The sequence below is a fragment of the Hemiscyllium ocellatum genome, chromosome 23, assembly GCF_020745735.1.
Source record: "Hemiscyllium ocellatum isolate sHemOce1 chromosome 23, sHemOce1.pat.X.cur, whole genome shotgun sequence".
Lineage (NCBI taxonomy): Eukaryota > Metazoa > Chordata > Chondrichthyes > Orectolobiformes > Hemiscylliidae > Hemiscyllium > Hemiscyllium ocellatum.
Window position 1 is genome coordinate 23,702,686 of NC_083423.1, and position 19,292 is coordinate 23,721,977.

At 45.2% G+C, this 19,292-nt stretch overlaps 1 protein-coding gene across 7 annotated transcripts in view; it reads right to left on the reverse strand.

Annotated features, from left to right (window-relative positions):
* flncb (filamin C, gamma b (actin binding protein 280)) overlaps positions 1–19,292 on the reverse strand; it is a 58,367-nt gene that overhangs the window by 11,571 nt on the left and 27,504 nt on the right. For 2 of the 7 annotated variants that reach the window (XM_060842772.1, XM_060842769.1), the window contains 17 exons: positions 18,875–19,137; positions 17,181–17,778; positions 16,675–16,848; positions 15,383–15,545; positions 14,865–15,025; positions 14,315–14,482; positions 13,965–14,088; positions 12,991–13,147; positions 10,098–10,287; positions 9,341–9,364; positions 8,347–8,594; positions 5,493–5,588; positions 4,324–4,423; positions 2,422–2,562; positions 1,897–2,025; positions 1,393–1,566; positions 592–753 (listed from right to left, as the gene is read on the reverse strand). In XM_060842772.1, the coding sequence (XP_060698755.1) occupies positions 592–753; positions 1,393–1,566; positions 1,897–2,025; positions 2,422–2,562; positions 4,324–4,423; positions 5,493–5,588; positions 8,347–8,594; positions 9,341–9,364; positions 10,098–10,287; positions 12,991–13,147; positions 13,965–14,088; positions 14,315–14,482; positions 14,865–15,025; positions 15,383–15,545; positions 16,675–16,848; positions 17,181–17,778; positions 18,875–19,137 (3,072 nt within the window). The remainder of the gene's footprint in view (positions 1–591; positions 754–1,392; positions 1,567–1,896; positions 2,026–2,421; positions 2,563–4,323; positions 4,424–5,492; positions 5,589–8,346; positions 8,595–9,340; positions 9,365–10,097; positions 10,288–12,990; positions 13,148–13,964; positions 14,089–14,314; positions 14,483–14,864; positions 15,026–15,382; positions 15,546–16,674; positions 16,849–17,180; positions 17,779–18,874; positions 19,138–19,292) is intronic. The other 5 variants (XM_060842770.1, XM_060842773.1, XM_060842774.1 and 2 more) reach the window with 3 other exon arrangements.

The following is a 19,292-nucleotide window of genomic DNA, read 5'->3' on the forward strand; positions in this document are numbered from 1 at the left end:
TCAGTCAGAGTTTAAGGCTTTTAATCTGAGTGTCTAGGATTCATGTTGCTGTTTGGGCGTCTCTACTATTCGGAGGGTCAGCATGGACTTGTTGGGCCAAACGGCCTGTTTCCACACTGTAGGGATGATCACTGGTTAGCACTGCTGCCTCAGTGCCAGGGACCCAGAGTTTATTCCAGCCTCAGGTGACAGCTGGAGTGGAGTTTGCACATTCCCCCAGTGTCTGGGTGGGTTTACTTCAATAATCCAAAGATGTGCAGGTCAGGCGAATTGGCCATGCTGAATAGCCTGTAGTGTTCGGGGATGTGTATGTTAGGTGCATTAGTCAGCAGTAAGTGTAGAGTAATAGGGTAGGGAGGAATAGGTCTGGGTGGGTTACTCTTCAGAGGGTCAGTATATACTAGTTGGGCCAAATGGCTTGTTTCCACACTATAGGAGTTCTGTGAATAGCTAGCCATTTGATGAGCGACATAGACTTGATGGGCTGGAAAGCCATTTTCTGTGCCATTGATCTGTCTGACTGTGACTCAGGCAAAGACAAAGACCACCTGGCAGTCAGTTTCTGGGCACTGACCCTGGTTGGAATCTTACCAATATGCCTGTTGGGCAGCCTCTTGAGCAAGCAGGGCTCCTCATTACCAGATGGAGCTTTGATGCTGGCATTGAGTAGGTTCAGATCAGTTTCTGTAATCTTGAGCGAGACCTCTGTGGATGTGCCGACATTGAGTTGCGATGTTCTCATCGAGTCATCACCTACATAGAAATGGTTTCGTCAGTCAGGTACAATTCAAAGACACCTGCAGTTCCTGGCATCGGAATCCAGGTCCAATGTTTACAAATTAATCCCATCACTGCACCGCTGTAGGTGACTGGCCATCAGTCTGGCTGAAGGACAACAGGGAACTGGTTACTCACCCAAAGAGACATTAATTTACCCTTTTCTATACCATTCACCCAACACTCCCATATGCAGCAATGACACACTCACAACAGTGCTCCATCTTCAACTATCATCTACTCACTCAACAGAAACCGTGCAATTGGCCAGAAAACACCTCCCCACTAACAGGCAGATGAGACCCTGACATTGTGAACGTGATGGTTCACTTTATCCACCGCTCCCCCACATACAAACTCCCTACTCCCTCTTCTCGTGGACCTACCACTAAGTGGCTAAGATCAGAATAAAAACTTAAAACAAAAAACGGAAAAAGAAAATAAACTTAAAACAAGACCATGATAGAAGGTACATGGCCACAACAGCAAACCCAGGTTAGGAGCATTCTTATCAGGTGGGAGTGTCAGTCTGAGAGCACCAGGATCCACAACCATTGGCCGACATCAGGCACCAGAGCCGCGGTTTGAAGAGTGGAATAAGAGCGCGGGAATTACCCATGATCTTGGCAGTGAAAGGGCTTCCCGCAATGTGCTTGTCGTCAAAACGAACAATGATGTTGTAATCTCCAGGGGCTGTGGGCAGGTATGACACAGTGCAGGTGCCATCCTTATTGTCCTTGCATGTGATTTCAGCTTTAGAGGGACCTTCTACAGCGAGAGAGAGTCCACCTACAGTGACACACAGGCAGAGAGAGAGAGAGAAAAAACATTACAGCAAACTGCTGAAAAGCACCTGAACATCCCCATTCCAATGCTTACTTCAAATAAATCTGCATCCCTGGTTGTTCACCATCTCCAATCAAATCCTTCCCTTCAAGTCGCTCCCTCCAACCCCACCAAGCCTCACCCCTCAATCACACCTCTTCCCTAGTCAGTGTCCAGCACAAATGCTGATCCCTCTCACCCATGCTCACTGTCTTCCTCCCCACCCCACCCCAAAACCTTCACATTGCAGCACCATCGGTCACCCCTCCAGGGCTCAGCCCACATCCCACCTACCTTCACCAGCATCCTTGGTGACTATGGTGAAAGTTGCAGGTTTGTTCACCATTCCATGGCTCAGACCAGGACCAAAAGCAGTCACATGACGACTGTTGATGGCATCCACGTAAAACTGTAATGGGCTGCCTATTATCAGAGGAATAACCAAATATTAGAGTCAATGCAGCAATCAAGGTCAATGCAAAAGGTCAGCCTCCCCCCAGGGTAACAGCTCACAGTCAACATGGAGCAGGACCAATATTCACTTAGGCAGACCCACAATCTGCAGAACCTTTTGTATGGGGTAACTATTCTTTATGCACATCCTCTCAATCCTAAGATTAAAAGGAGGTGGTGGTGAATGTGATGGAGCTCAGTGTCACAGCCATCCTTGGAAAAGTAAAAGATTCAGACTTGGAGGCCTAGAGACAAGAATTAGCCCACTGACAGTAAACAGACATGCGCACATACAGAAACATGCATTTGATGTGGACAGACCATAAAATCTCTGGGCTGGGCAGGTAGTCAGCTTATTTCACTCACCTGGGATGTGGTTGCCATCATACTTTATGTCCATCTCATGCAGACCCTTCTCAATGGGAGCGTATTTAACAGTGATGGTTCCATCCTTGTTGTCAGTAATATTTGGGCGGCCAGTTTTACCAGATGGCATTCGGACTTCACCTGGAATAAAAGGAATGTTCCAGAATGAGTCCCAAGAAAACAGGTCACATGCAATTTTCAATGCACAAGTTACTTTTCCTCAGTAAATAAAGATTAAATTGACCTTTCACCTCTTAGTTAAAATCTAGTGCAGACATAAGGGGACAAGGCCTCCTCAACTCAATAGGATAGGGAGATAGAAAAGTAGTCAGATCTTTGGGAAATAGTGATCATAACCTAGAGTGCCTGCAGAGACTCCTCTCAGCCAGATGTTGGGTTCAAATCTCAACTTAGACACGAGCCTAGAATCAAATTTGTCCTATGTAGTACTCTTCCATGCTCTGCAACTGGATCCTCAGTTTCCTGACCCACAGGCCACAAATCAGTGAAGATTGGGGACAATATTTCATCCTCACTAAACACTGGAGCCCCCAGGGATGTGTACTCTGCCTCTGATTGTACTCCCTGTATACCCATGACTGCATCACCAAATACTAGACTAATGCCATTTGCAAGGTCACTGACAACACCACCATAGTCCGTCGAATCGCAGACGGCAACAAAACACTACAGACAGGAGGAGGTGGAAGACCTGGATAAAATGGTGCACTGACAACATAGCTCAGTGCTGGTAAAACCAAGGAACTCATTGGCTTTTGGTGGGATGTTACTCATGCCCCCTACACATTAACAGCACAGAGGTGGAATGAGTGCAGAGTGTCAAGCTCAGAAGTGGTCATCAACAAGCTTTCTTGGACTCACGTGGATGCACTGGTTACAAAGGCCCAACAATAGCTCTTCCTCAGGAAGTGGAGGAAGTTTGGGCATGACGGCAAATACTCGTGCAAACTTTTATAGGTGTGCCATCGAGCACATTCTGTCTGGGTGTATCACTACCTGGTATGGCAACTGTACCATTCAAGATTAGAGACTGTTACAGAGAGTGGTGAACTCAGCCCGGACAATCACAAAGGCCAACGTCCCATCTATAGAATCCATTTACCAGGCCCGCTGTCAAGGAAAGGCCGCCAGAATTCTCAAAGATCCATCCCACCCTGAAGGTTTTTCTACAACCTCTACCATCGGGGAGAAGGTACAGAAGCCGGAACACACACCAATCAGTTTTGAAACAGTTTCTACCCTACTGTTAGAATACTGAATGGACTCTCACCTGTACCTATGTTTTTGCTGCTGATTAACTATTGTTTACTTATCTATGCTACTTCACTGATCTGCCTGTATTGCTTGCAAGACAAAAGCTTTTCACTGTGCCTTGGTCCATGTGACAATAAATTCAATTCAGTACAAAGGGAGTGCTGTACTGTCAGCAGCACAGTCCCACACTACCGGCCAGAGGAAAGTGTGATTTTCAGAGGAGTTAAATCAGAGAGGCCATCTTTCCTCTCAGCTCAGTGTTAAGGGTCTCACTAGTGACTAACAGGGGTGTGGGAATTCTGCCACTTACATTGGGAATAATGCTAAATAAATAGTTGAGGAAATCTAAGTCAGGGTGAGATGAAGGGTTTGGCACCGATAATTGATCTCAGCCAATTAATTTTTTTGACTAGAGCTCTTATGTTCTAAAGAATTCTACACTTTCATTTCTGAAGCATCACTGGCCCCATATAATGCATATCTCAGCACCAGCTCATTCTGGCACACCACGTGTGTCTCAGTGTCAACACAATGAACCAAAACAACATCGCAATGGAAGTCTCAACACCAACAATTTGCACCATCTAAACCACCCTGCTGCTGCAGAGAGAAGGATTGCAATCCCACCTGTGATTTCTCCTTTCTGCACGGTGAATGGGATGACCAGGTTGAATGGCCGGAGACCATGATCTAGAACGTCAACTGGGACAGCAGACTCCTCAGTGGCCTGTATGGAGCAACAGAAGGTGAGCAAACTTTAATATCCAGGACTCAATATTAGGTGATCACAAAAAGGAAACTTTATGATAAGCTACTGAAAGGAAGTGACAAAATTTATGGAATGCTGAGATCCCAATTTAATGCTGGTTCAGAAGAAAGTATGAATATCTGCAAAAGGAAAGATGGTCTGATGAATGGGAGAGAAAAGAGGAGAGTGAGAGTGACAAAAAGTGACTTAGACAACATCAAAAGAGAGACAAAAAAGGAAATACTGCACTGGGACTGGGTCACATTGATGTCATTGGAAAGCATGTCAGCCAGCCTTAGCAAAACCAGCAGCCTATGTGGCAAGCTCTGATTGGATGTCACTCAAGATCCCAAGGGATGTTCAAAATGGGTGGTGGTCTTGGTCCTCCACCAAAATGCAGTTTAAAATCATTCGATAGTTAACCCCATCCATCACTGTCCGAGCTGCAGACAGACCCTCGTAGCACGTGCACTCCTTGGTGAGATTGCAAACTCCCAGTGATCTGAATCCACTAGTTGTGAACAAGGTGACAGCAAACTCAGCTCAGAGGTAAAATCTTTCATTTCTCAGTGTTCCCCAAAGCTATTTGAAAGCCAATGAAGGCATGAGAAGGACAATTGTGTGGTAGGAACTAACAGAAGACCCCTGGAGCCCCATGACTACAGTCTCTAGACTAAACTGACCCCTAATAGAGGTCAACAAAAGATGACATCAGGCCACAGTTTTATAACAAATAAGTGATATAAAAATGAGAGAGTGAGTGAGTAAGACAGCTTTCTGGATGATAAATTAGGTTAACAAATGTAGGAAATTACCAGGAGCTTTACTCCAATTAATAAACTTTGTATTGAGAGACAAGAATCAGCAATAGATGACCCAATAACAGCAGTGCTGCAAGATAGGATTACACCTCAATAACTAGCAGCTGCAAGATTAAACAGAGAGCAATTTGGGTAAAGAACACAAGATGATAGGTAAGCAGGAAAACAAAGCGCATGAGAAAGAGCAGTCCTGTTTGAAGTAACTAGTTAGTGGTTGAATCTTATACCCAGTGTGTTGGATAGCCAGCATGGGAAGGCACGTAGGGCTGGTGTAGCTGCAACGTTTCACAGGGCTCCTCTATGGTGGGGATGGCATCACAGGCCTGTGATGGAGGCAAGCTAAAGGTTAATCATGAAATGTGTCCAATGCACAACCTCCAAAAACTTGGACCTGCACAGTCCATACAACAAAAAAAAAAAGCAAACATGGTAGACACCACTTTCAGCTACAGAAATATCAGTCCAGTGAGCAAAGAAATTACTTTACTTCAGTCAGAGCCTCTGAGCATGTTCCTTACAGCTGTTGTCAGAATTCTTATATCCCATGTACCACAGACTGCCCATTCAATTCATACTTGTGACCTAACAGCCAGATGTTCTCAGTTTGTCTCACACAGTCAGACTGAATGCAAGGAATCTGGGTGTTCAAGAGTTTCAGATTACTAGAAGCTCTGAGCAGGTATGACAGTAATTATTAAAGAGGGATATGAAACTGAGTCGTACAGATCATTGGTTAAACCCCAACTCAAATACAGGACTGAGTTTGGATGTGGCATCACCCAGGGTTGTAAGTGACCTTTGGGGCTAAAAAGGATTTCAGAGGATGCACTCCCTTCAGTGTAGAACTTTAAAGAACTTTCGTAAATAGGCGTTTAGTATGGTTAATGGATTCAATTGACAGAAACAAAGTTTTCCCAACCCCCACACACTGGGCTGAATGGCCACCTCCTGTGCTGCAACAATTTGGTGATGGGGTGTGACCAGAGAGAAAATAAAAGTCAGATCTCAGCCATTCCAGAATTGACATGAGGAAGTGTGTCTTCACTCCCAAAAGATGGGGAGATCTGGAACTTGCTTCTCAAAAAAAGCTGAGGCTGGAGGTCAGTAGAAATTTTCACGAGAGAAAAAAAGTGTATCAAGGTGATGACAGAAACGAGGCAGGCGAATGGATTTTACATCAGCCACAATTTCACTAAATGGCAGAGTAGATTCAACAGAACTAAAGACAGACTTCTGTTTCGGTCTTTCAAGCAACTAACCTTCTCACTCTCAACCCATCAGGTCACTTCTTTCACCTCAGAGCTTGGCCTCTGACCCCCAAGTCTCTGGTATCTTCCCACACCACCCAATTCCCCAGTTAGATGCAGAGAGAAATTCCAGCTTGGATCTTACAAACAAACCCTGGGATTGGAATAGTTCAGCACAGGAGGGGTTTCCCTGGATCAGAGGTCATACGGAGGGAATTGTGACGACCAACATCTTGGAGAATGTGATCACTGGCTGATGACAGCACACAAAAAAATTCCATTTAAATGATTGTGGGTGGTTACTGCTCATTCAACATTCTCCAAAAAAAAGTACCACTTCCCAGTTCTTCACACAGATTGGATTGTTTTCACTTGAGTATTTATCCATTTGAAAGCTAGGATTGAATCTAGATCCACCATCCTGCCAGGGAATGTTCTGCAGAGTATCATTTTTTCCTGTACAAAATGATTTATCTTCATTATGCTGGCACTTTTGATAATTATCAAAAACCTGTATTTTGATTACAGACATTTGTCATAATTAACTAATTGTCTCCTTTCACATTAAAAGTGACAGACATCTCAGCAGGATTGTTTGGATCCCCATTATGTGAATAACATCCTTCCTTTTAAAAAAAAAATGCAATAGCAGTGCTGGACACGTTACAAACAAAGTCCAATTAGGTTGACCAGAGTTTATTACAACTCCACCACTTGTGCTGTATGGAGGAAGGGCTTATGCCTGAAAACGTCAATTCTCCTGCTCCTTGGATGCTGCCTGACCTGCTGCACTTTTCCAGCAACACATTTTTCAGCTTTGATCTCCAGCATCTGCAGTCCTCACTTTCTCCTGCTGTATGGGAGATGTATACAGATGCAAAGGAACTCTTACATCTCCTTTTACTTGTTTTCAAAAGGAAAAGAAACATTTGGTGATTCATCTTGCCAACATTAAAGGATTTGATATGCACACTGCCCCAGATCCAGCTACTGCACCTTTCCGTGGTAATAGTAAGGTTTTACATTATCAGGCAACAGATTACATTTTTATTAATACTCAAACTGGAGTACTCCTGATGCTGGAAATCAAATCAAAACAAGTTTTGGAATTACTGGCGGTCCCCAGGTTGCAAAAGGATTCTGTTCTGGAATCTGTTTGCAAGTCCATTTGTATGCGAGTCAGAATGCAACATGAATGAGCTGCTTGTGAGTGAGTACGGGAAACATTTGTATGACACATTTAAAAATACACCCTGATTAGGGTCGCATTTGTACACAAGAGTGTGTTCTTCAGCTGGACATTCCAACTCCGATCCCTTGTATTCCACACAACCCTGTGCAGAGGCAATGTTTCAGGCCAGCAACTGCTCATCAGAGCTGGGAAGGTTAAAAAAAAAAGTTGCAAAAAAAATGGGAGAAGAAGCCTGAATTTGACAGCAAACAACAAGGTCAGTTTGTGGTAAATTGCAAGATGAGACAGCAAGAGGGATTAAGTGCCAGAAGAGGATTAGTCTGCCAAGGAGGAAAAAGGTGATGGAGCAAGCTGAAACAAATAAGAAAATAATGTTGAGAACAGATGGGTTGCTGTCTGAAAGTTTAAAAAAAAAATAAAGATTTGAAATTGTTGAACTCAACGTGGAGTCTGTAAAGTCCCAACCTAAAACAGGTCACGGGGCAGCTTCTCCCAGTTTGAAGCAAGCTCACAGAGCTGAAACCTATCCCTGTTTCTCTCCACAGATGCTGCCTAACCTGTTGAGTATTTGTAACAATTTTCATTATTTCAGAGTTTGGAAATGTGTGCACACTCTGGCGTTGTTAGACTGACATCACTTACCACCACATGGAAGGGGCTGTTGGGTATGAGCTCACCACCAAAGCGAATGGTGATGACATATTTGCCAGGTTCAGGTGCAGTGTAATAAATGTCGAATGTCCCATCTCTATTCTCCACCACATCAACATCGAGCTCAGCTCCATCAGGGGTCGAGACCTTGCAGGTGACCTTCCCTTTGCCGGCAGCCTTAGCATCCACAGTGATGACCGTCTGCTGGCCAATCTGGATGGTGGGACCAAGTCCTGCTGCTGTAAAAGGATCAAATGTCATCATGAAGTTGATGAGAAATATACAGTTCAGTATCAGCCACCATACTTGGAGTGGTTTTTTTTTCCTGGGCGAGTCAGTCAGTCTCTCTCAGGGCAAGACCCACACGATGTTTTGTCAACAATGAGCTTTTATATTTAAAAGAATACAATACAGCCTGCAGTGGAGATTGGGACAAAGGGAAACCTGCTCACCCCCTGGTGTGTAACACGTGCAAGTACGCCAGAAGAAGGAGTTCATCCTAGCATGGGGGAAGGTCAAAGGGCAGTGGGATGTGGCCAGCACAGGTCAAAAGGGAGACAAATTCCATAATGCCTAGCTCCATCTCGCTGGGTTACAGAGAGGGTCAAAGATAAAAATCAGTGTTCCTGCTCCCAAAGCAGAATACTAAACCTGCAGCAGATTGGAAATAAAAACAAAAACATCTGAAATACTCAGGTCATGCAGCATTTGCGGAGGAAAAAAGGTGTATTGGTGATGATGATCTTAACTCAGTTCTGGTGAACGGATATCAATCCAAAACATTAAAATGGTATCTGTCTGTCACCCTCCGCAAACAATGAGTGACCTGCTGAATATTTCAGCAGATCCTGTTTTTACTCCTGCTCTAGATCAGTCTAGTGGCCCCTGGGTGGAGGCAGTGTCGGTAAGGGGACAGTGCAGGAGAGCAGATGGCTTGGTGGATGGTTGAAGATGGAAGGAGCAAGTGTGGTGGATGGTCACTCACCGAGTCCATGGCCGCCGATCGACACTGTGGAGGGAGAGCAGCCGGTTAGAAACAAACAGTCACCCATAAACTCAAACATACAAAGAGACGTCAGCAAGAATTGCAAGATACGTAGAAGGAAGTTAAAGTCAGTCCCTGGTTTCCTGTACAGCTCTGCTCTCAGGCCATAAAAGAAAGAGGGGTCCTGGACATGGCTCGAAAGGACAGACCCAAATCCCCAAACTTTGTCTCCTGTGTAATGGGCTGGGGCATGGGACAGCACACACACCGTGCCAGACACACAGCGCAAACCAATAGCTGACAGTGCTTCCCCAGGGACTTGTACCCCTGAAATACACACTAAATGACAGCCCCTGTGAACACCTGCAACCAGGTATGTAAAGCTGGCCAGAGTCAGAGGTCACTGGTTGGGTTGCAATGGCCTTGATAGTTTCTGCAATCCCACTGCATACTCAGTTGTGAATGTTAACCATTCCAGAGTAGCTGCACTCCCTGCTAGTGAGTTAACCACATGGAACAGTGCCTGCTGGTAGTGTGGGGATTGATGGCATGTACTGTCATGTATCAGTGTACCCATCTCATTCTCTCACATACACACCTTCCAAGGAATCCAGGGATCCACCTGGAACTCCTCTCAATTTTCCCCTCACCAGATTCCAGCAGCTGATTGATTACCAGATCCAAGTCTCTGTACCCCAGAGAAGAGAATCTCTGTATTCGTCAGTCATGCAGAGATGGCTGTGAGCACTGATCATACCTGTGACCAGACATTTGCTGGCATCTCCAGTTGGCACAGCATGGATACGATATGGTGAGTAGGGGATTTCATCACCGCCGTATTTGATTGTGATGGTGTAATGTCCAGTCATATCAGGAAGGTAGGACACAGTGTATGTTCCATCTCCATTATCACGGATGTTGGCTTTTTTCGGTTTTCCCTCAGGATCCTGGGAGGATATGGCAATGTCACAAATCAAAATGCAGCAGGAATGGAACTTAGAAATAAGGCTTTTGCACACACCCCATGTGTCTATTCTCCCACCACTCAGATTCTAACAGGAACCTCAGCCAGATTAATTTGATATATCTAATTAGATAACCCAGACCTGGTGATCCAATTAGTTATATTTTGCATTCAAAAATGTTCTGCAACACAGTCACCAGATTGTCTGCCTGCCTGTGAGACCAGTCTCATCACATGGCCTGAGCATTAAATCTCAGCAAACAAACCAGAGTGTCATAGAGTCAGATGTACAGCACGGAAACAAACCCTTCAGTCCAACCCGTCCATGCCAACGAGATATCCCAACCCAATCTAGTCCCACCTGCTAGCACCTGGCCCATATCCCTCCAAACCCTTCCTATTCGTATACCCATCCAGATGCCTTTTAAATGTGGCAATTATACCAGCCTCCACCACTTCCTCTGGCAGCTCATTCCATACATGAACCACCCTCTCCACGAAAACATTGCCCTGTAGGTCTCTTATATCTTACCCCTCTCACCCTAAACCTATGCCCTCTACTTCTGGACTCCCCGACCCCAGGGAAAAGACTTTGCCCATTTATCCTATCCATGACCCTCAAATTTTGTAAACCTCTAATGTCACCCCTCAACCTCTGACGCTCCAGGGAAAATGGCCCCAACCTGTTCAGCCTCTCCCTATAGCTCAAATCCTCCAATCCTGGCAACATCCCTGTTAATCTTTTCTAAACCCTTTCAAGTTTCACAACATCTTTCCGATAGGAAGAACAGAATTGTACGCAATATTCCAACAGTGGCCTAACCAATGTCCTGTACAGCCACAACATGACCTCCCAATTCCTGTACTCAATACTCTGACCGAAAGCATACCAAACGCCGCCTTCACTATCCTATCTACCTGCAACTCCACTTTCCAGGAGCTATGAACCTGCACTCCAAGGTCTTTGTTCAGCAACACTCCCTAGGACCTGACCGTTAAGTGCATAAATCCGGGTAAGATTGGCTTTCCCAAAATGCAGCACCTCGCATTTATCTGAATTAAACTCCATCTGCCACTCAGCCCATTGGCCCATCTGGTCCAGATCCTGTTGTAATCTGAGATAACCCTCTTCGCTATCCACTACACCTCCAATTTTGGGGTCATCTGCAAACTTACTAACTGTACCTCTTATGCTCGCATCCAAATCATTTATGTAAAATGACAAAAAAAAGTAGAGGACCCAGCACCGATCCTTGTGGCACTCCCCTGGTCACAGGCCTCCAGTCTGAAAAACAACCCTCCACCACCACCTTCTTTACCTTTGAGCCAGTTCTGTATCCAAATGGCTAATGTTTCCTTATATTCCATGAGATCTAACCTTGCTAAATCAATCAATCAATCAAGTCTCCCATGGGGAACCTTGTCAAACATCTTACTGAAGTCCATATTAGATCACATCTACCACTCTGCCCTCAAATCCTTTGTTACTTCCTCACAATGCTCCATCAAGTTTGAGACATGATTTCCCATGCACAAAGCCATGTTGACTATCCCTACTCAGTCCTTGCCTTTCCAAATACATGTACATCCTGTAGCTCAGGATTCCCTCCAACAACTTGCCCACCACCGACATCAGGCTCACTGGTCTATAGTTCCCTGGCTTGTCTTTACTGCCCTTAAGCAGTAACACCATGTTAGCCAACCTCCAGTCTTCTGGCACCTCACTTGCGACTATCAATGGTACAAATCTCTCAGCAAGAGGCCCAGCATTCACTTCTCTAGCTTCCCAGAGTTCTAGGGTACACCTGATCAGATCCTGGGAATTTATCCACCCTTACCCATTTCAAGACAACCAGCACTTCCTCCACTGTAAAACAGACAATTTTGCAAGATGTCACCATTTCCCCTACAGTCTATATCTTCCATATCCTTTTCCACAGTAAATGTGGATGCAAAATACTAAATTTAGTATCTTGCTCCATTTTCTGCAGCTCCACACAAAGCCACCTTGCTGATCTTTGAGGGGGCTATTCTCTCCCTAGTTACCCTTTTGTCCATAATTCTATTCGCCAAAGCTCTCTCATGTCCTTTTTGCTCTCCTGATTTCCCTCTTAAGTATACGCCTACTGCCTTTTTACTCTAAGGATTCGCTCAATCTATCCTATCTGTCTATACCCTACATAGGCTTCCTTTTCCTTAAGGAAACTCTCAATTTCTTTAATCATCCAGCATTCCCTATACCTAACAGCCTTTCCTTTTACCCCAACAGGAATATACTTTCTCTGGATTCTTATCATTTCTGACAGCTTCCCATTCTCCAGCCATCCCTTTACCTGCAAACATCTGTCCCCTATCAGCTTTCAAGAAAAAAAAAAGGTCTTGCCAATACTGTCAAAAATTGGCCTTTCTCCAATTTAGAACTTCAGCTTTTAGATCTGGTCTATCTTTTTCCATCACTATTTTAAAACTAGTAGAATTAGGAGTGGCCCAACATGCCCCACAGACCAATCGGAAGCAGCAATTCTTCATGAAAACAGTGCTTGATGGGCACTCCCTAACAGTGCTATATAAACATTAACACCACAGGATATAGGATGCTGTTGGTTCTTTAGGTGACATGAGCAGGAACTGGGGAAGCATCTGACCTAAGTCAGAGGAGCAGGAGACACACACACACTTGACTTACAATGATTTGCACAGTAAGCAGTCCCTCTCCGGCATCCCTGGCATCAATAGTGAACTCAACAGGAAGACTAGCTGGCACTCCAGAAGCATTAAGTCCTGGCCCACTTGCTCGCACCTTGCTGGCATCATGGGTTGGCAGAACCTTGATCTTGAAGGGACTGAAAAAGAAGGGCATTATAAAAAAGGTTAACTGGCACTTGGAGAAATTTAAAGCAGCAAGGGCTTAAAGCAAATCATGCTGAACTAATTTAATCCGATTCTTGGAGGTTGTAATCGAGGATTGGTTAGGATAATTTGGTTAAAGACTTTGCTTTTTAAAATCAGCGATTAATGAAATACCACATTAGCAACACTGAATCCCATGAGATTAAAAAAAGGACAGTCGCTATGTGGATACAATAATCAGCCAAGGCTGAAAGTACACAGCAGTGGGGAACATTGGGAATATCTCCTTCCTGTCTGAGGAACCAGCTACCAGAAGTAGGGCATGGTGTTAGATAAGGGCTTGGACAATGTTCATGGGGAGAATTCTAAAGAAAGGAAATCCAATAGATGTGTTAATGAGATGACCTTTGATTTTTGAACATTCCATATTACTTAGTGATCAAATAGACGTACAGCCCAACAGCCAAATTCCACTTGCCAAAAAACTCTAACCGGACAAAAACACAGGACAGGCAGTATCTGTTATCCGGAGTGTAACAGAGTCAATAAGACAGGTCAATGATCTTGCAGTTTTGATGAAAAAAAGTCACCTACCCAAAATATTAAATTATGTCTCTCTCCACAGGTGCTGCACATCCTAAACATTTCCAGAGTACTGCTGTTTTTAAGTTTATAGTTTGCTTATGCTTCACCAATCCAGTAAATCACACTCTGCACCCTCTCTGGAACCCAGATTGGACAGTTTCCAGCTAGAGATTTATTTAAAAAGTTTAGCTTGAGATTTTCATGGATGTATCATCGAACACTTACCTGCGAGGAACCTCCTGGTCTGCATATTTGACTGAGACGGTGAATGGACCATCTGTGGCGGGTGTGTAGTGAACAGTGTGGGTACCGTTGCCATTATCAATAACCTTCACAGGTTCAGATACACCTGGAACAGGGAGAGAGGAGCCACAGCTCACCAATAGCCAGTCCATAAACATTTACCACTGCACCCTCCGCACAATTCATCCCCACATCTTGTTCTCAAGTCATAACCATGCCCCCACCACAAAAAAACAAATCAAATCTTCAGACTTTAGTTTTAACAGACATGTCATTTCGTAGCAAACCCCAGTGAACTCATGGGGTCAGGAACAGCCACTGCATAGACTTACCGGTGGGCCCAAGGATCAGAACCTTGAGTGGTGCCAGCCCAGCCTTACTACAATCGACAGTGAAAGTCTGGGGCACATGTGCCCGTACCCCGGTGCCCAGCCCAGGGCCCGAACACTTCACCTTGCTTGGATCTACCATATCTTTGACTGGAACACGGAATGCACTTCCTGTCAACACAAGCAAAATCAAATCAAAAATCACACGTGGTACTGGTCATAACCAACACAAGCAGGGAGTTCCCAACACTTCAGAGGAGGCACTCCACCCTTAACACTACTTTCTATTAGTGGTAACTGCAGGAATATAGGGATTTGAGGAGACCACAGCAACAACTATAGTATAGTTTTGGTCTCCTTGTCCAAGGAATGAAGAACCTGCTTCTCTACATTAGTTACTCTACAAGTTTGTCCCTTGGAGAACAGATCTTTTCTCCAGAGTCTAGAAGATTTCATCAAAAGGTATAGGACTTGACAGGGTCAATACTGTTTCCCTTTGGCCAGATAAGGTAAGGCGACCACTCCGCAGTAAATCCAAAGCAGGTCTACTCACCTGGAATAGGGTGCCCTCCAAACGTAATGTTGACATCGTAATCTCCAGGGGTGAAGGGGATGTATTCAACACTGCAGCTTCCATCCTTGTTGTCCTTGCAAGACATCTTGGCCTCTGAAGGACCCTCAATGGCCAGCCCAAGGCCTCCAGTACCTGCTCCCCTAAACAGACAAGCACAGAAGAGGGGGGTCAGGGTAGACATTAGGATAAAGCAGATTGCCACCTGTCCCAAGGGGCCATATAGCTGGTCATTTATTACAGCTGAGCACTAAACCAAACAGAGACTTGTGGCCAGGCACATTCCATCTTATTGCCAACTTGCAAACTGGAGCTGCCAGGAAGCTCCTGACCTTCAGACACTGCCTCAGAATAAGTGAAGTGAGGAGAACACCATTAAGAGATGTTCACAAAGCTGAACGCTTAGCTGGAACCTTCTATAGGGAGGACATTAAATGGCTGCCCTGATGGCTCATTTCTGATTCTCTAACTGTACCTATAAAGCTCAGGCTGCATCTCACCTGGTTTCCACAGTGAATCGGTTGGGTTTGTTGACTAGGCCTCCCTCCAGACCCGGTCCATAGGCACGAACACGGGTTGGGTCGCATCCTTCAGTGACTCCAACTCTGAATGGACTCTTAGGAAGTGGGACATCGTCATACAACACTTCAATCATATGTATTCCTGAAAAGGAGAACAGGAGCAGAGACAGAGGACAGAGGGAGAAAATAAACAGTGTAAAGAGAATGGTAACCCATCACAGCAATCAGGGTGCCAATGCTACTGCCCCCTAATGAACTAACAGCTAACTCAGGTGCCAGCAATGGACAGCTTTCCTGCTCGTTAAAATATCCCACCATGGGCCTGTCTTCCTGCAACAACAAGGAAGGTAGTCCCTACTCTACTGGAAGACAACAAAGTTGATTAGGAGGAAGAAAGTGGAGGGAAAACAGATGTTTGAGGACCTCTGATTGGTGGAAGATCAGATAGGATTCTGTTAACCATTTCCTCAGGTCCCATAAGATCTGCCTTGAGGGACAAAGAATCCCAGTGTCTTTGACTCCCCAACTCCTGGACAGGACACAGGGAATTCAGCAACACAACACAGGAGGGAGAAAGGGAACACAGTAATAGGCTTTAAGACTCCAAAAGCAGCCAGGGTATTCGAGGGCAAACTGAGTGGCCTAATGAAACAATGTCAGTTTACTTGGTGCCCAGGGGCTGTCTTCAACTCAAATAACTTTCCAGAAACAAAAACAAAAAAGTGCTGGAGAAACTCTGGTCTGGCAGCTTTTGTACAGAGAGAAACAAAGTATTATCACATTCAAATTGAACTTTCTAGAAAGTTCAACACTGACCATTGTTTTGCACTCTGTCAAAACAGGAGAGCATGTTAGTGCTGACTGGAAACAGCTAGAGTCACCTAACCATGGAACACACTTTGGATTGACTAGGATTGGGACACTCGGAGTCAATATGTTGGCTACAATAAACACTGAAAAATGTGTTGCTGGAAAAGCGCAGCAGGTCAGGCAGCATCCAAGGAACTGGAGAATTGACGTTTCGGGCATAAGCCCTTCTTCAGGGATCCATTCCTGAAGAAGGGCTTATGCCCGAAACGTCGATTCTCCTGCTCCTTGGATGCTGCCTGACCTGCTGCGCTTTTCCAGCAACACTTTTTCAGCTCTGATCTCCAGCATCTGCAGCCCTCACTTTCTCCTACAAGGAACGCTGGCCTTACTCGTGATTTCAATTTCCAAGGGCAAATTTAAAAACTGGGAGGAAAAAAAAGAAAAGCCCTATTGTCACTTACCATCTTCATAGGCAGTGTACTCCACATGGTACGTTCCATCACCATTGTCCTTGATGTAGCTGTCAGTCTTTGCTCCTGATGGATTGACAATATGAACTTTGATGTGGTTCCCACCAGTCTTGTTCAGAGACCGGGAATCCACAGTGAACCCAGTAGTAACCTCCCGGAGAACACCTGGAATATCAAGAGATTAAATCAGACTGTTCCACTCAGTTCTTCTCTACAATAACGATTCTAATGCCCTTAGGTTTTCCACCCCATTCAGTCCCAATACTTTGGAGCCACTATAGCAGGTCATTGTATTACCTGGTCTCATCTATCTAAACAATGATAGACTCTGTTGGTGCGTATCGGAGATGGATGTTTGACACAGGCTCCCAATCACATGCACAATGGTCAACAGCAGGTAACAGTCAAGACAGAGACTGCTTCTCCCAGACGGAGGTCTTACAAGAAGGGTTTAGGAGACAGTAGCAATTGGATACATGCACAAACTGTTGCCTTACCACGAGGTTCAACTCCTGGTCCAAACACCTTCATCCCCGTGGTGTCGATAGCTGGATCGACCCTGACCCGGGCTGGAAATTTGGGCACCGCATGCCCACCGTATTTGATGGTGATGGTGTACATGCCAGGAAATGGTGGGATGTAGGTGATGCCAAAAGTCCCATCGCTGTTGTTCTGAATGTGAACTTCAGCCTTCGCACCAGATTCAGAAATAATCTCAATTGTCAGCTCAGCATCTCCTGCCTTGGAACAATCCACAGTGAAAGTTGCTGCTTCACCCACTTTACCGCGCTCCAGCCCTGGGCCGCTGGCTGTGACCTTGCTAGGGTCAAAAAGTGACTTGATGTCTGCTTTGAAGGGAGATCCTGGGATGTGGGCCTCAGCAAACAGAATATTGACTGTATATTCACCGGGTTCTGTTGGGAGGTATGAGACAGAACAGGAACCATCACCATTATCTTGACACTCAATCTTAGCTTCACAAGGACCTTCCACAGTCAGACCAAGTCCACCAGTGCCTGCACCTTTGGTGTCAATGGTAAAGGGAGCTGCTTTTCCTACTACACCACCTTTGAGGCCTGGTCCGTAGGCCCGAACCTGAAAGCAAATCAGAATTGCTCATTTAAATTTGTAGAAAAAAAAAAGGACCATCTCATCCAGGTCTTCATTATTTTCAGACTTGGCCAAGTCTGGTCACGTGACACCATAGTCCTGGCCTCTAGCCAGGGATCCCCATTACTTCTGGGGCACTCCACTCCTATATATTAAATTTTTTTCTTTTTACAAAAAAGTAAACTAAAAACAGCATTCCCAACATATTCCAGAATGCCTTACAATCAGTTATAAATCTGAAAAGGAGAGCCAACATACACAGACAAGCTCCAAACAGCTCAGCATGTATGTCCACACATACCATTTAACTCATGATAGTGGAGACTAACATCAGCAAAGATAATTCTCCTGCTTCTCTTCAAAATGGCATAGTAGGATATTTTACTAACACCAGAGAGGATAAGTCTTAGAGTCCCCTTTTGTCCCAACCAAGCTGCTTCCTTGGTTCAGCTCTGGGAGGGATGGTCTGGATTCAGGGCTCTGGACACTGGAGTGGAGTTTAAGTGCAAACCTATCAACTTAGAGTGCTATCCACTGATCCAGGTCTTCAGGAGGGAGATGGGAAAACTCAGGAAAGGATGGATAGGGTCAGCTCACTAGACCAGAGTAAGGAACACAGGAATGCTGCAGTGGGGCTTTTAAAAATAAAAAGATGGATGGCGGAGGAGAAAAATCAACAAAGTCAATGAACTGCCCAGTTTTGGTTTAAATTCAGATTTAAATGAACAGGAACTTATCATCCATCTTCATCATGCAGTTTTACAACTGGAGAGAAATGGACAGTTGAGACACCAGTACCCAAAATGAGAGATGAGTGAGGAGTTTATCTCCATCTCCAAATAACTACCATAATTTTTTTTCTTGTAGTAGGGGTGGTTGGGGTGGGGATGGGGCAGGGGAGGGGGGTTGGCAGGCAGAGGAGGTGGGGAGAAGAGATGGCAGTAGTTAAGCAAGAAATCTTTTCATCAGTGAGTGGTCATTGCCCATTTGTCCCAACCCAGTGTTAGCCCTGAAGGGTCTCATTTCCACCATCATCAGCTCTTGCTATTCTGACACCAAAGTATCTTCAACATTTCCTCACCTTGGTGGGGTCAGGGGGCATGACGCCCTCCACTGTGAAGGGGCTTCCAGGTACTGGGTGCCCATCATAGCTGACATCCACTTTGTAAGGCCCCTCCTCAGGTGGCATATACTTCACAGAGTGAACGTCACTGGTCAAACCCGTCTCCACCTTGCATGGGATAGGACGGCGGGATGGGGAGGTGATTTTCACATCGACCTTGCCCTGACCTCCTGCACCTCGAGTGTCAACACTGAATTCCTGATCCTTGCCGACATCAACCTCTGCAAGACAGAAACAACAGCACCTTATGTTTACTCCCAACCTGCTTCACAGAAAGTCAGACAAAAGGTGTAACGCTAAGCCATATTACAATCAAAAGGCTGGGGAGAGGTTTAAACACCACAGGGTTAGTGAGAATTTCAGAGCCTGGGGTACA